General features: G+C 40.1%; 1 protein-coding gene across 11 annotated transcripts in view; it reads left to right on the plus strand.

Moving 5' to 3' along the window:
* PRUNE2 (prune homolog 2 with BCH domain) overlaps positions 1-15,946 on the plus strand; it is a 195,738-nt gene that overhangs the window by 51,310 nt on the left and 128,482 nt on the right. For all 11 annotated transcript variants that reach the window (XM_084899413.1, XM_084899415.1, XM_084899412.1 and 8 more), the window contains exons 5-6: positions 2,193-2,345; positions 4,847-4,941. In XM_084899413.1, coding sequence (XP_084755539.1) covers positions 2,193-2,345; positions 4,847-4,941 — 248 coding nt within the window. The remainder of the gene's footprint in view (positions 1-2,192; positions 2,346-4,846; positions 4,942-15,946) is intronic.

The raw sequence follows: 15,946 nt of genomic DNA on the forward strand, positions 1-15,946 counted from the left end.
TGGCTACCGTATATTCTGATACTGATAGGCAGTTAAGTATGTAGTTGAATGGGTCTCTAATGTGAAGAAGAAAAGTTTCTATAGATGAGTCTCTTGGATAAATTTGGGCCATTGTTTTTCTTATGCAGTAGAAACATCTCGGAGTGTGGTGACTATCTTTTTGATGCTCATTATTTTTCTCCATCTGTGTCAGTACATCATCTCCTTTCTAATTGTCAAGTCACAATTCATCACCAACCAGAGTCAATCTCTTTTCATTGGATTATTCTGTAGGACTCTGTTTAGTGCAATATCTCTTAGATTAACTTCTGGGTATCCCTTTTCTATAGTATGTATTTTAAAAATTAAGATCCTCAAATAAAAAAATATATTGGGTTATTGGTTTGATTGTAAGCCAGGCACATTTTTTAATTCCTAAGCATCTTATATTTTGGTGCTATTACAGTGTTTTAATATTTAAATTTGATTTTCAAGTTGTTATTGTTTATAGAAATACATATTTTGTATTATTATACTTATATCCAACATGCTAAATTTACTTACTATTTTACGCTTATCTGTAGATTCTTTGATTTTTATTTTTTTATAGACACAAACATATCATCTGTTAGGAAAGATGTATTTATTCCTTTTTTTTTTTTTTTTTTTCCTTTACTTACATACGCTTTACATCTTTTGCTTGACTTACTGCTCTGGCTAGAATTCACAGTGCCTACTAAATAGAAATAGTCATCGCAGGCATCCTTTTCTCATCTGGCCCAATCGCTTCCAACTGACCTCCCCTGGCAGCCTGGTCACCCCCAACTGCCCTCCCCTGCTGGCCTCGTCGCCCCTAACTGACCTCCCCACCAGCCATCTTGTGGTGGCCATCTTATGATGAGATGAGGGCAACCATCTTTGTGGCGGCCATATTGTGATGACATGAGGGTGGCCATTTTGTGGTGGCCATTTTGTGGCAACGTGAGGGCGTGAGGATAACCTGGGCTTTTATTAGTATAGATTTATATTGTGATTATTCTTTTACCATGAGTTATTTGGAAGTGCATTGTTTAATTTTCAAAGACTTGGAAATTTTCTAGGTTTTGTTTTGTTATGATTTTCAGACTGTTTGTGTGCTGGTCACAAAATATAACTGATTGCAATGCTTTGAAATTTGTTAATATTTGATTTACTTGATTTATGACTCAACAGATGGTCAATTTGAGTAAATGTTTCATTTGTCATTGTTGATAGCAATGTTCAATATATGTGAATTAAGTCAAATGTGTTGCCCATGTTGCTCAAATATTCTACATCTTTATATACTTTTTCTACTGGTTCTTAGAGTTGGTAAAACAATTGTGTTAAAATTTCCCACAGTGACTGTATATTAATTTTTCTTCATCCTGCTTTGTCAATTTTTGCTTTACATATTTAAAAGCTAGGTTATTAGTGAATATAAATGTTGTATTAAAAACCTGGATGAAGAAAGAGGACTTTCTCCTTCCAGTATAGTCTTACTGCAGTTGAAATGCAATGCAAAAGCTTTATTCTGCCTGGACTTGGTGTACACTTTAACTTAAGAAATAAATAATGCAGAGAGAGAGATAGAGAGAGAGAGAGAGAAAGAGAGAGAGAGAGAGAGAAAGAGAGAGAGAGAGATTGTTTCAGGGAGGAAAGGAGAGTGAGAGAGAGATAGAAACATCAATGATGAGAAAGAATCATTGATTGGCTGTTTCCTGCATGTGCCACATTGGGGACTGAGCCCACAACTTGGGCATGTGCCCAACCAGGAATCAAACTGTGACCTCCTGGTTCATAGGCCAATGTTCAACCATTGAGCCACGCCTGCTGGGCTTACCATTAATTTTCATTCTGAAATCATGTAAAACCAACATTTACCATTTTTATGTATTTGTGTGGGGTGGGGAGAAGCTATATATTTTGTTCCTTTATCCATAAAACTTTGTGTCATAGAGCATGCTATGGTCAGTTAAGTTGTAGAGATTAATATCTGGAGAAAATCAGAGAGGGCAGATGGTAACCAATGGGTTTTCTAAAAATCACCTCTTGAATCCTACATTGTGGAGGCCCCTGCTTCAGCCAGAAACCAGAAGTGGAAGCAGAGGTGGAAGGGCCAGCAAACACTGCTTTTCCTGGCCGCTTCCTGGCATGGGCGGAACGTTTAAGGCTGTTTTATTCCTGCCTTTTAGGTAGCATCCTTTTCAAGCACATGACCATGGAATCCGAGAAGATCTCAGAGAAGCAGGAGGAAATTCTTTCCATCCTGGAAGAAAAGTTCCCTAGCTTACCTCCCAGAGAGGACATCATCACAGTGCTGCAGGAGGGCCACGCCGGGGCGCAGGGTGAGTGACCGTCCCTGCTCTGCTGCGGCTCCGAGCAGGGCTGCTGTGTGGGGTGGAGTGCTGCCAGGCCCCAGAAGGTGAATTTGACTCCGCCTGCACTTTGCTCCCTGTTGCTCACACTTATGGACGATTTTCAGGCACCTGGTGACAGCTCACCTGGAAGCAGGCAGCCTGCAGGCAGCCTGTCCTCTGAGGCCTTCGTGTCTGGGTGTGTGGTTAATTCACATGTCTCATGCCCGCCCCAGATGATGACATGAAATCTCCAACCTGAGCAATGTCAAACACAATGAGATTTTGTAAATCAATTAATTTTAGAAAATAAAATAAAAGAGAAGACAGCCGAGTAGATAGACTTGTTCTCCAATTTAGGCTTCCTCAGTACAGTGGATTCCCTGGATCAGTTGTTTAATAATAATAATAATAATAATAATAATAAAAAATAATAATAATAATAAAAAATAGCTACAATCCATTGAGTGCCTAAGACACGTAAGGTTCTGATGGCATAACTGCTTGGATTCCTCACTGAGTCCCCGCGACAACCCTGCCAGATCCTGTTATTATCCCCAGTTTCTAGGTGAGAATATTGGAGCACAGAGAGGCCTCGTTGCTTTTGCATCACACACACCTGCCTGGTGGCCAGGCCCGGATTTATACCCAGACAACCTACCTTTAAGATGCAAAGCTTTCTCCCTTAGTTTGGAATCGCCCAGGGGCAGGGCCTGAGGCAACGCAGTTTATCAGAGATGTGACCCCTGAGAACATTGATAGGGGGTGGCGTTAGCTCCATGGGCAATCAGGCCTTCATCCAAACTAGGGAAAGAGTATAAACTTGTACCTCAGTGTTATCCCATGTGAGCAAACGCAATGGTGTGCTGGAACTTGTTCACAGGAGCTCCAAGAGCTGATGGTTAGTTTCAGGGGTTTTGTGAGTTGGTCATTCTTAGGTTGGTAGCAATGACAGTATTGACACCAGAGAAATTGACACTACCTGTACCACAGATCAATTTTTGTTGCTGATTATTTAACATTTACCAGTATACCACTGGGATATTGATGGCCACTCAGTCCCTGGGGCTGTCCATTCCCCCAGGGCAGCCTCTGGTGGCCAGAGAAGGCCCCCAGGAAAGGAGAGGCAGGTGCTGCTGGTTGAGTGTCAAGCTGGGCTCACGGCAATGGCAGGTGTGGGCGGGGCCCTGTGGGTTCCACACTCTTCGTTACAGATGCACATGTGTGACGATACGGTATGTATAGCTGCACGATGGTGTGCATTTCATCATTCATCTTTAAAACTAGGCCAAACTTTTAAATGTTTATAAACATAGTCGATAAATCATTTCATACTGCAGTATGATAGAGTGCAGCCTTTCAATCTTCGAGTCAAAGAAACATATTTAGTGCCTGTTTCCCAGACTGCTGTGATTGGCTGCGTTCTAAACTGGGAGGAAGGCAAGTGATTGACTCTGGTGTCTTCATGCACCTGGGAAGGGTGTATGTGCTTTGCTGGGCTTTCTGAGGGGTCTTCCTCCCAAGAGAATAGTTCTAGTCAGACAGAATAACCGAGGGCGAGGTTATTCAATGTCAAGCCAGACCCTTTCCTGTGTTTTGGCCACAGACTTCATGGAAACACATTGGTCAGCCAACCACAACTATGCAGTCCGGATAATTTCACCACTCCAGATTTCTCCTATAGTTTAAGTAATTCAGTATCTCCTATGTCAGAGCCTATTACAAGGGTTACCAAGTTAATTATGACAGTTTTAGGGGTCACATTTATAAAGTGCATTTTTAATAAAATCATACTAGAAAACCTGGGGCTCACCTAAATGCATCCAGAAAGCAAATCATGGCCTTGTTAGGTATTATTTGGCCAGATTGCCGAGTAATGGGTATGATAGGATAGTTTTTGTTTGCCCACTTCCTTCCATTGCACCTTCTGCCCTTGTGTGCTCTGGTCTCCCTGGAGATTATTGCCTTCTGCTTGGGTTTGGTAAATGGGAAGAATTAGTAACAGGCAGGGTGTGCGGGTCTCCAGAAGAAAAGAGGCTGTCTTATTCCTCCCGGCTCCCTTTCTGATTTGGCGCCGAGTCTCTGGCAGCCCCTCCTCTGCAGGTCCAGATCTCACTTCCTTTGCCAGCCTCTGGGCTCTCACCATGGTTATCCTCTCTTTCAGTCCTGTCCACAGCTCTGTAAGTGTCCTACCATTAAATAGTCTTCTTTTGGCTTATGAGGGGTGAATTCTTTTACCTGCTGGGATCCTAAATGATGCAAATATTGTCACTAAAGTGATGTTTGCCTTAGTGTGTGTGTGTGTGTGTGTGTGTTTGTGTGTGTATGTGGGTGTGTGTGTATGTATGTATGTGTGTGTTTATGATGGATAAAAGCATTATTAGTGGGGAAATATTGAAATTAACAGGATAAATAATTTAATTATTCCTTGAAATTACTAGGGGGGAAAAAGTTCCACAATTTAACATACTGTTTTCCCTTCTCATCCACAGGTTTAAGTATTGAACAGATAATGTTGAAGGACCTAAAAGAACTGATAGATGGAGAAATAAAAGTGGCCATCAGTACCGTGAACATGACCCTGGAGGTAAGGGAGAGAATGCTTTCTGGCAATGATGGAATTTCCACGATGGCGTCAGAACACCTGGGGTACAGGGCTCCCCACCACTTAAGCCAGTGTTCAGCTTTTGCTGTGAATACTTCTTTGCAATCGGTTTGATTAGAAATGCAGGTTATTATTTTGGGTGAAAACACTGTACTAAGTTGTTGAGTGCTGTTGATTCATCTCAGTAAAACAATACCTCGCATATGCATGTGTATGTGTGAGTATAACCTGTTTGATAGCAATGATTATACACTTGGTTGGATTCACTTCTAGTTTGCTTTTTCTGTGTGCCATCCTGCATTGTTCATAGAACTTTTCTAAGAAAATAAGCTCCCTTCGGCCTTTGTAAGCTGATTGGGTACATATCATTTTGGTAACCAATGGTGACATTTCAAGTATTAATAAGACCCTCCTTCCAGTCCCTTCAATGAGTGACTCAGAGTGAATGCTACTCTAATCTTTGTGTGCTTCCTTGGTAAATTATCCTTTATCTACTATGCGGATTTTCAATGGCTTGTGTGTTAATCTTAATTAACCTAACTAATGGGAATTATATTTTACAGAGGCACGCTGGTGCTGTGCAGAACTTTGTGTATTTCTTTATATTGTTACTAGAGGTCCGATCACTAAATTCATGCAAGAGTAGGCCTTCCTTCCCTCCCAGCAGCTGGCACTGGCTTCCCTCTGGCACACGGGACCCGGGCTTCCCTCTCAGCCCCGGCTTTGTCTGGAAGGTTGTCTGCTCTAATTAGCATATTACACTTTTATTATTATAGATATTGCCTTGATCAAGCTACCCACCTCTGACTGAGGCACTGAGCTCTCAAGTCGTATAGAGATAAAAACTGCAACATAGAAATTTGTCTTTTGGTTTTAATTGTATGTTGCTGTTCTTTTATTTTTTTTCTAATGATAACAGTGACTGTATCAATTTGTATATTTCTAGGGTATAGCATGCATGCATACGGGTGTCCACACCTCAGAAAACCCAAGAGCAAACCAGGTGGTTTTTTGTGGTTTTTTTTCTGTGATTTCTTTAATGTATTCCTTGTTGATTGATATTATAATTCAGCTCTTGGATCCACATGCATACAAGGAGGCAACTGCTGTCACTTAAGATGATCAGGCATGGTGGTTATGTAGTGTCTCATAGTTTATAGAACACATTCTCATTGTATGTAGAAACTCAGCAGTTTCTATGGACTTACAAACTGATCAGTGCTTCATATAATTAGATGTTGATATAACTCAAAACAAGAAATACATGCAATTTGGGATGTAGTAACTAGATAATCACCTTCAATTAGAAATCTGTTTTGTGTCTAAAAGTCCAAGGAAAACGTGGATCTTGCAAGGGTCAGTAGCTCTGAAAATCATTTCTCCTAGTTCAAGCCTTAGGGTTTTCTTTCTCTTTCCTCCCTCCCTGTCTCCCTTCATTTAATAGCATCTTATTAGGTTTTAAATGCCTTGTTTGGAATTTCATTCTAAATTAACATAGAACATCTTGTAATTGCTTAGGAAACTGTCTGTAGTTAGCAAAGTACTTGAAGGCTATTAGCATTACAGACTTACCGTCGCTTAAATGTACCTTCATTTATATTATAGGGGTATACAAATGGCTTTGTCAGACATGTTAAACTGTAAATGTTTAGCAAGCTGAAAAAGTGATAAAATGATCATCTTATTCTTGACATAATTTACATAGAGGCTCAGTAATTAATCAGGCTGGTTACGTACATCTTAGAAGTGCTGTATGATATTCTGGGAAGATGGAGGACGTTTGTACATAGAAAGAGGGCACACAGATTAAATTCTAATCAGCCGAATGGGAACTTTTCACTTGTGCAGAAGGGGATATTAAAGATGACTGAGAGACAGCAAAGGAACTCAGTAACCTTCTGTATCTTCTCTGAAAGATAAAATGCCCACGGTTTATTAAATCTGTCAGTCAGAAAAATCCCCAAGTTCAGGGTAGAGTTTGGTTTTCCCAGCAGCTTAGCCTGAGGAGCAGTGCCATTCCCCAGTTCCTACTCCTACTTGACTGTATTTCAGCATTCCTTTCCCATTCCTGGGTCCTCACTTTTTTTAAAATAGTGACAGAATCAGCACTATTTTATTTTGTGTGTTTTGGAACAGCTGTCGAATTGCCCTTTAGCTCTAGATATATTCTCAAAAAAAAAATAGTCTTAATTCCTATGACTTTATAAATCTCACTTGTTCTACAAAGTATGGTCAAGACTATGTTACTTCATGATGATGCTTATAAATTCTTCATTTTTTATAACCACCCTCTGAACTCTTGCAATGTTTAGTCTAACTGGCCAACTTGGGACTTACTAGTATACTGTACTATCTCTTTCATTAATTTGAACTTGTTTCATATATTAATTATAGTTAGACAGTATTTTAAGTGAATTGAGGATAATGATCTTTGAGTTCTAGCTCCCTTTAATTTCCTGGCCCAGTGCTAGGAACATAGTAGGTATTTACTACATATTGGTGTCTGAAATTTGTTCCTTTGATATTTAATTTTTATTTCTTTTTGAATTTAAATAGCTAGAAACGCAAAGCCACCTAGCTGTGCATCTAAGTCAATCCTCTTTGTTGCTTCCCGATTCATTTTTTTCAGATAATTATGGCTGAAGGCTGGCATACAACAAGTGAAGTATGGCCCACATATTTGTAGAAAGTACTGCTCAGCCAGCTGTCCCAAAACGCAAATAGTTAGCTGTTGTCATGAGAAGCAATCAACTGGAGTCCTGTGGCATGTCAGGGAAATGAGAAAGAAGATTCCTTACATTGTCAGCGGTCCTTTGCAATGCTGCAATTCCACAGTTGTACATGCCATGACCTTTACTTGTCTAGTGACCCAGTTAATTTTCTTGGGTAGAAATATTGAGAAAATTAGAAGGATTTGTGTCCTTGCAACATACACAGCATGTTCTTCAGATTGAAGTATTGGTTTGGGAGGTCGAAATCACTGCCTTTGACAGATGGTTGACTCTGGCCCTCTGTGTTAAAGGGAGAAAGCTATTAAACCCTTTGTCTCTTATTTTTATTGTAGCATAGATCACAAATGATAGTTGTAATCTAATCAAGGTTATAGAAGTTATTGGAAGACCTATCATAGAAAGGACGTAATTATAATAATACTGAGTTTCAATGCTTTGCTCAATATATGAAGTCAGAATGAATGTGACATTGAGGAGCAATGAATAAAAAATGGCTTTATCAGTAACATGGCGGAGGAAGGGTATAGCCTTTCTTACAGACAGGACTTGGAAGTGAGGACCAAGGAAAAGACACTATAGTCTCATTTCACATGGCCTCTGCCCAGGTCATTCTGAGTCTGACTATAGCACACACCACATATTGGACTCCATTTCAGTGATTATCTTTGTACCTGATCCTTTGTGCCCTTTTCATTGCTTGCTAGTTTATTTATCAAAATAGAAACACAGGTGGGTTTCATTCTGTTTCAGTCCTTCATTTTAGTGGTGGAACCATTATAGAAAAATAGAAGTTGCCAAAAACAAAATCCATTTTAAAAAAACTAGAAAGTATAAACATTAAAAATAATAAAGCCTTAATCAGAATAAAAAAGAAAGATGAGAGTTTATGGATATTAATGCACATGCTTAACTGGAACACACTTGGCCTTTATTGTTTGCCAACAGATTGAAGTGGTGATTGTACATCCTACTTTACTCCCTAGTAAAGTAGTATATTAAGATCTAAGGGAGCTAGAGGACTGGAGAGCAAGGAAGTAGGATGAGTCAATGATTTGACTCATGCACAAAAAAATCAGTGGGGAATGAAATATGGTAGCAATCATACTTGGGTAAAAACTGCTGCTGTTTGAATTTTAACCTTGCTATCTGACTTCGACCTTGGATTACTTGCTTAAACAATAGGGTAGTTACAGGAGATTGACTCCCACTGACTCAGTAGCTTCAGGGGTAGAAACTATAGATAACCTTTAGAGATTAACCTCTGAGTTCTGCTTTTGTATTATGGGCAAGATAAGGCCACATTCCAATGTTCCCAGACTTTAGAATTTAGAACAAAGGGAAATTCCTGTGGTTTGAAGCTTTAAAAGGGATTGCCTACCCCTGGATCAGTGCAGTCCTGTGGGGCCCACCTTCATGTGGTGCTCCTGTGGCCGTCCTGGCCAGTTTTTCAATAAACCCTTGCCTGCTTTTTTAATCAATTAAAAAAAAAAAAAAAAAACTAAAGGGAAGAGAAAAATCTTTCTATTTGAATGAGGTACCACTGAAGAAACTAAAGATGTGCCTGGTTCCCTTGTGAACACCAAATTGTATTATGTCTCCTTGAAGCATCTCCTGAAGAGCTTTTAGTCATTAGCATCCTTCCTCAGAAAGAACAATAACCAGGTAATGACTTGACCCCTTCTTATTTTGCTCAATCGCATTATGATGTATTCCTGCATACACACTGTACCAGTCTGCTCAGGCTGCCAAAACAAAGCACCACAGACTGGGAGACTTACACAGAAATTTATTGTCTCACAGTTCAGGAGGCTAGAGGTTTAAGATCTGGTGATGGCAGGATTGGTTCCTTCTGGAGGCTCTGAAAGAGAGGGCATCTGTTCCATGCCTCTCCCTACCTCCTGGCTGTTTGCTGGCAATCTTTGATGGTCCTTGGCTGGTGAAATCATTATACACATCTTCTGCCTTCATCTTCACTTCATCCCTATGCATGCCTCTTTGTCCAAATGACCCCCTTTTACACGGACACCAGTCATTTTGGATGAGGACCTACCCAAATGACCTCATCTTAACTGTTACGTCTGCATTGACCCTATTTCCAAATATGGTCACATTTTTTAGGTGCTGGAGGTTAGGACCTCAGTATCTTTAATATAGAAATTCAACCCATAACATATACTATCGATAAAAGTAGTCATTTTCCAGACAACTGAAAAGAATAAAACTATCTGAATGAACCTGTTGCCTGCTAAGCACATCTTATCTATTGCTACCATGTGGTTTTATTTCACACCAATTCCTCTAAATGTTGTCTCCTTTATCCTGCCTGTTTTCTCTCTGCGGCTCTGCTGTGCTCTCAGCCCAGGGCCTCCTCATGACCGGACACTGTCATTTGAAACCTGGAACAGAGCACATGAGCTGCATTCTGGTACAGTGACTCACACTGCTAGCTCATTCTGCCCTGCAGAGGTTCCAGCCAGGCTGCACCCTGGAACACTGCAGAGGGGAAAATACAGTGTTTCCTCCTAGCCCTCAGAGCGCAGGCCGGAATGAATTCCTGAGGTCTCTGTCACACTCCTCCCTGACCAAAGGGAACATTGACTCAGGCCACAGTGAAGCATCACTGGACTCTTATAACCGGTGATTTAAGAGTGAGAAATCCAGTGTACTAATTTTAAGCACTAAATGTGATTTCTCATTGTCTGAGCTCTGATTTTTTTTTTTTTTTTTTTAAGAGTTCAGGATGAAAGTTCCTGAGTATTTACCTACATTATTTTGTCATAGAATGCATAGACACATTTTGGGGAAGCACATATTATTTTTGATTAGCATACCAAATGTTTACACTGAAGGTAATTTTTAAAGCCAACTGGCCAACCAACAGAAATATACACAACCTCTCCTCCTGGTTCTTAATTAAATGGCTCCATTTCCTTTTTTGGTCAGGTCTGCCAATTGCTCCTTGTTAAGTAGGAGTGAACATTTGATGATGTGTGCTCACTGTGTATCAGACAGTAGAGTAAGGACTTGTAAACATTATCTCATTTAATCCTCCAGCAACCCTGTGAGGAAGAGGTACTATGATTAACTATGCATTGGTTAAGATAGCTCTAGCTGCTGTAACAGATAAATCTCAAATCTCAGACACTCAACAGAGGAGTTGTCCATATTTTGTTCATGTAGCAATCCAATTTGGTGTTCCTGGTTTGGTGGCCAGAAATTATTCAAAGACTATCTTCAACCTGAAGCTCATAGATTGCATGCGGACATCTCTATCCTCTCAGCCGTGATGAAAATGGGCTTGGAGGGCCCAAGGTGGGAAGTTCTTATGTGTCCAGTTTGAAAATAGTATCGATCTCTTTGGCTCACATTTCATTGGCTCAGGTACACTGTCGCATCTAACTGTTCTTCTAGCCATACTTCTCTTTAAATGGCCACTTATGTCCCTAAATGATAAAAAATGCCTCAGAAAAGCTTTTCTAGCTCTCATTTTGCAGCAGGAATATGACACGTGCTGATTCAGAGTTTAGAAATCATTATCCATTGTGCAATCTTTGGCATAGGGTAGTGTCCTGGTCCTCTCTCCTTCTCTCTGAAACACTGAAAAAAAAAAAAAAAAAAAGCATTGACGTGGAAAGGGTGAAAAGGGGAAGTAAGTATAGACAATGCAGAGCCTGCTCCAGGCATAAATTCTCTTCAGAGTCCAGAAATCCCCACTGACCTCCCTGGAGAATGGTGCAGTGGGAATGAGGGAATGAGATCAGGTGTGATGAGGACATGGCCTTGTCTGGAGCCTGTGGGGGCTTTAAGTGACACTAGCCTAGACATGCCTGTTTGACTCTGAGCATAGGAAGAAAGCTGTGGGAGGAGCTGCATGACATTGTAGGAAGCTCATTTGTGGTTCATTGGTAGTTAATGAACAGGGTAAAGTCTGTGTTCCATTTCATGGTCTTTTACTTGTTCATCTCTAGTGGAGAAGGACTTTGTGTGATTTAGATTTATATGCAAACGTGGGTGTGTATTACTCATTACCATTTCCCCTTTTCATTAGGTCCCCACCCCAACATGCTTGTGCAACTGCTTTCGCACCAAGGCCATGGAATAGAACAGAGCTGCAATACCCTGACCTGGAGGTTTTGAGGTCCTGATGTGTGGAGTCTAATTTGCTTCCTCCTCACTGCCTCCTCCTCCTCCTCAACATAAACGGGTGTTCCAGTTAGGTACTGCTGTGTGGCAAGCCATCCTCAGAACCCAGAGGCTGAAAACAGATGAGTAGCTCTTATAGTTCTGTAGATTTATTGGGTTCAACTGGTTCTCACATTGTTGCAGTCAGATGGTGACCCACTGAGAGTTCAGTGGGGACTGTCACCTGGCTTGGGTTTATCATAGCATGATACTTAGGTTTCCAGAGTTAGGGATGAGGGGGAGAAGGAGGGAAGGAAGGAGGGAGGGAAGAAGGGAGGGAGGGAGGAAAAGAGAGAGAGAGAGAGAGAGAGAGAGAGAGAGAGAGAGAGAGAGAGAGAGAGAGAGAGAGAGAGAAACAAGAGTGAACTTTCTAAGAGACTCAGGTGAAAGCTGCACTTCATTGTGTAAAATGTCTGAGAATATCACCTCCATCATATTCTATTGTTCATGCCATCTCTAAGGTCAGCACAGACTGATGATAAAGGGCAGGCAGCAGTGGTGTGCTGGGGAATGTTTAACGATGAGAGCTCTCTTAGCAGGGGGATGGGGGGAGGGGAAGTTAACCAATTTATCTTTCTATATCCATGTATCTGATATAAAGGATATATAGCACACAATTTTCAAAGAATTTCCTCTTTACATATAATCAATTGAATCTCACAGAATGAATTAGTTCATTTTTGTGCAACTCTTGGTTGCCTTGATGGAAAAGTATTGTTTCCACAATAATGTAGCTGATTTTTTATTTTCTATAAAGATTTTTAATCTAAAGATTTTTAATCTAAACTTTGCCTATTTGTTAACAACATGACTTCTTTGCTGAATAGTTTTCCAATACTAGAAGAACATGTCCTCAGGAGTTTTGGGGACGCTTTTTGTGCTATTCACAGTGTGATGGCTAGAATCACAATCCACTTTAAGTTTAGCCTACATAATTAACTTTTTCTCCATTACCTGCCTAAGTCTAGAGAAGGTAAATTTTCTTGATAAAGAGCTGGACAGTAAATATTTTAGACTTTGTGGACCAGAAGGCAAAATGGAGGATTTTATGTAGGAATGTAAAATAACAACTCTCTGAAAGTGCTTGGCTCACGGGCTATACTCAGACACACAGAGTGCTGAGTGTGGCCAGTGGGCAGTCATTTGCCAACACCTGCACTAAACAATCAACAAAGTAATAAAGCAGGCTTTCATATGTAGTGTTTCCAATTTCCATAGTGCAAATACATACTGTTACCTTGGCCAAGTTCAAAGTGCCAATGTGATATCTCAAAACGGGGTTGTTAGTTGTTGGTAACATTGTGTTAAGAGACTAGATCTTAAGATTTACTTACACACACACACACACACACACACACACACGCACACAGGAGAAAAAAGTCACGATTAAATATACTACAATTTTATTCGTCAAAAATCAGATTGGGAAGAGATGTACAGAAACAGTGCACCGGAGACTCAGACTCCAGTCCTGGAAGCCGTGTCTCTCCCATTCAGCTGGGCTCACAGAGCTGGCTGTCTCTGGGAATGAGTCCTGGATTATCACCTTTCTCCTGTGCTCCAGCCATCCTGGGCGGAACCAGTGAGTTCTGATAACGCTCTTTGGGCCACATCATTTTTAATATTCTCTCTTCCCTTGATAGGTTTGCCCAGCTTCTCCCTTTTCTGTTTGCCCATCTGCTCCTTTCAGAAGCTCTGCTCCATTTTTCACTGTCACTTCTCCTACCTGGGCAGCACCACACTTCCTCTGGTAACTTTATAGTGCACATTTGTTATTAAACAGGCAATAAAAAAACCTTTCCATATATCATCTCCACTTTGATGCTGTATTTCTGGTACCTGTGCTGCCTTATTTGGGGACCTCTCCTTGCAGTTCACCGACACCTTTGGGGAAATGGGCATATTATTAGAAGGCATTTTGAATCAATTCACATATTGCTGCATTTTATAGAAATAAATATTGTACATTTGTAGACCTTCAAAAGCAACCAGAAGGCAATCCTGTTTTACTGAAATCATTTAGGAGGAGGAGGTAAGCTGACCCTTTCCTTATTAAGGAAATCAGGTGTCAATGCCCACCTTTCTGAGAAGTAAGCTCCATGGTGTTGGTAGAATTCAATCCTCTCTTGTTATTGCCCTTTAATAAATGTTGTTATTTGGAAATTGAATAGGTAAGTTTTTATTCTAGTCATTTTTATCATCTCATGAGATGACAAAGAAACCAGAAAACAGCCTATTAAGTGAATTCATTCTCAACTTCAGCACTGCTGAGGCAATTAAGAAATAGCATTTCACAAAATATATCTGTACAGTCAGAACTTTCTTCAGAGTACACTATCGAATTCTCCTCTGCATCTTTCTTTATGAGAAGGGAACCCCTCAGGACATAGTGCTATGCTAGAATGACTGCTCTTTCACTCTGTGAATACATTTTGTAAGTGTACTATAATGTCATTTTGATAGCTTAATTTCTGGAAGGATTTGGCTAATTACATTTTTTAGGAATGTGGTCAGACCGGTCTTAGCTGCATGGTGTTACTTTTAATAGCAACTGTTGCTTACCTATTTTCTCATTTATTTTTCTCTGTCTCCTGCCTTCAGAGTTATTGTGCTGCTTTGGAGACCTGACCCTGGTTTAAATTAGTTTGTCTGTAATGTCTGAGATGCAATATTTTAATAGTTAATTACTACATCGGATCAACTTATCATGGAAAAGCAGGCTGTGAAGCAAAAGGAGAATTGTTCCCTTTGCTTGTGACACAAGAAACATCTGCAAAACAAAAACAGTGGATTGCAACTGTGTTAGTCCTTCTTCCCCATCTTCATAGGTAAAAGCTGAATTGGTTCCCTAAGTAACAAGGATTCGTTGTTTTGTTGTTGTTGTTTTTTTGTACACACTGAAATGAAATCATAAGTTTATACCAAATAGCCAATGGCAATTCGGAGAAATGAAAAAGACTCGAACAAAGAAATAATTTAGGATAGTTATTTTCTAGAATAGCCATCTTTTTTGTTGTTTGTTAATCAATGGTGATTGCTAAGGTTGGCTGTGCTGAGCCTGTTTGGAGAGGAGTGGATTATTATACAATAGGTTGGTGGTGTCGCCTAGTGGTGGAAAAAGGAAAAGGGTTAAGTGCTAAACTGTGATATGGTAACAGTCTTTTCTTATTTCTTCAAAAGATTAATTTAATGCTCACTGTACTTAAGGATGGCACTAGCGTCCATACCCTGAATAATTCCAATGAAAAATTAATATGATAGTAGCCAACATTCATTGATTGTTTACTGTGTACCACATATTTTCTAATTTTCTCAGTGAACCTTCATGGCTACCCTTTGAAATAGGTCTATGATTATTTTTATCCTATGAATGAATGGTAAAAGACTCTTCCAGAAAAGGTAGAATATGACATTAGATATTTGCGGCTTTGTTTTGCCTTCAACATTTTAGACTAGTATATTTTTTTAGACTAGTATTTTTTTTTTTCATTATTCCAATATGAAACCTAATTTTCAGTTTCTTCACATATGCTCTTGCCAAGCTCTCCCACTCTGTAAAAACCTGTGAATGACTCCCCATTGTTCTGGCTTTTAAGGGTGATATATGTATTTCAGAGAGTGGAAAGGAAAAGGAGAGAGAGAAACATCAAATGTGAGAAAGAATCATTAATCTGCTGTCTCCTACACACCCCCTTACTGCGGATCGAGCCCATAAACTAGGTGTGTGCCCTGACCAGGAATTGAACTGTGACCTCCTGGTTCATGGGTCGATGCTCAACCACTGAGCCACACCAGCTGTGTTAGGATGCTTTCTTTTTATCACAAACCAGTCATCTTGTACCTACCTGTGCAAACAATGACACTTCCAATCTATATTATATTCATTAACATCACCAGCTTAGCTTACAGCCCATCAGATTGGATGTGTATTTGGCACACCAGGGTTAAAGAGGAGAGTGTGAGTGCATGCACTGATTTCATCCATCTATTTAATTTACCCATTCAAAATTATTTCAGTCTTCCCTCAATTTAGGAATGATAGTAATTCTAATAGGTTTAATAGACCAATACAG

Source organism: Pipistrellus hanaki (assembly GCF_964339955.1).
Source record: "Pipistrellus hanaki genome assembly, chromosome: 11".
In the NCBI taxonomy this organism is placed as follows: Eukaryota; Metazoa; Chordata; class Mammalia; order Chiroptera; family Vespertilionidae; genus Pipistrellus; species Pipistrellus hanaki.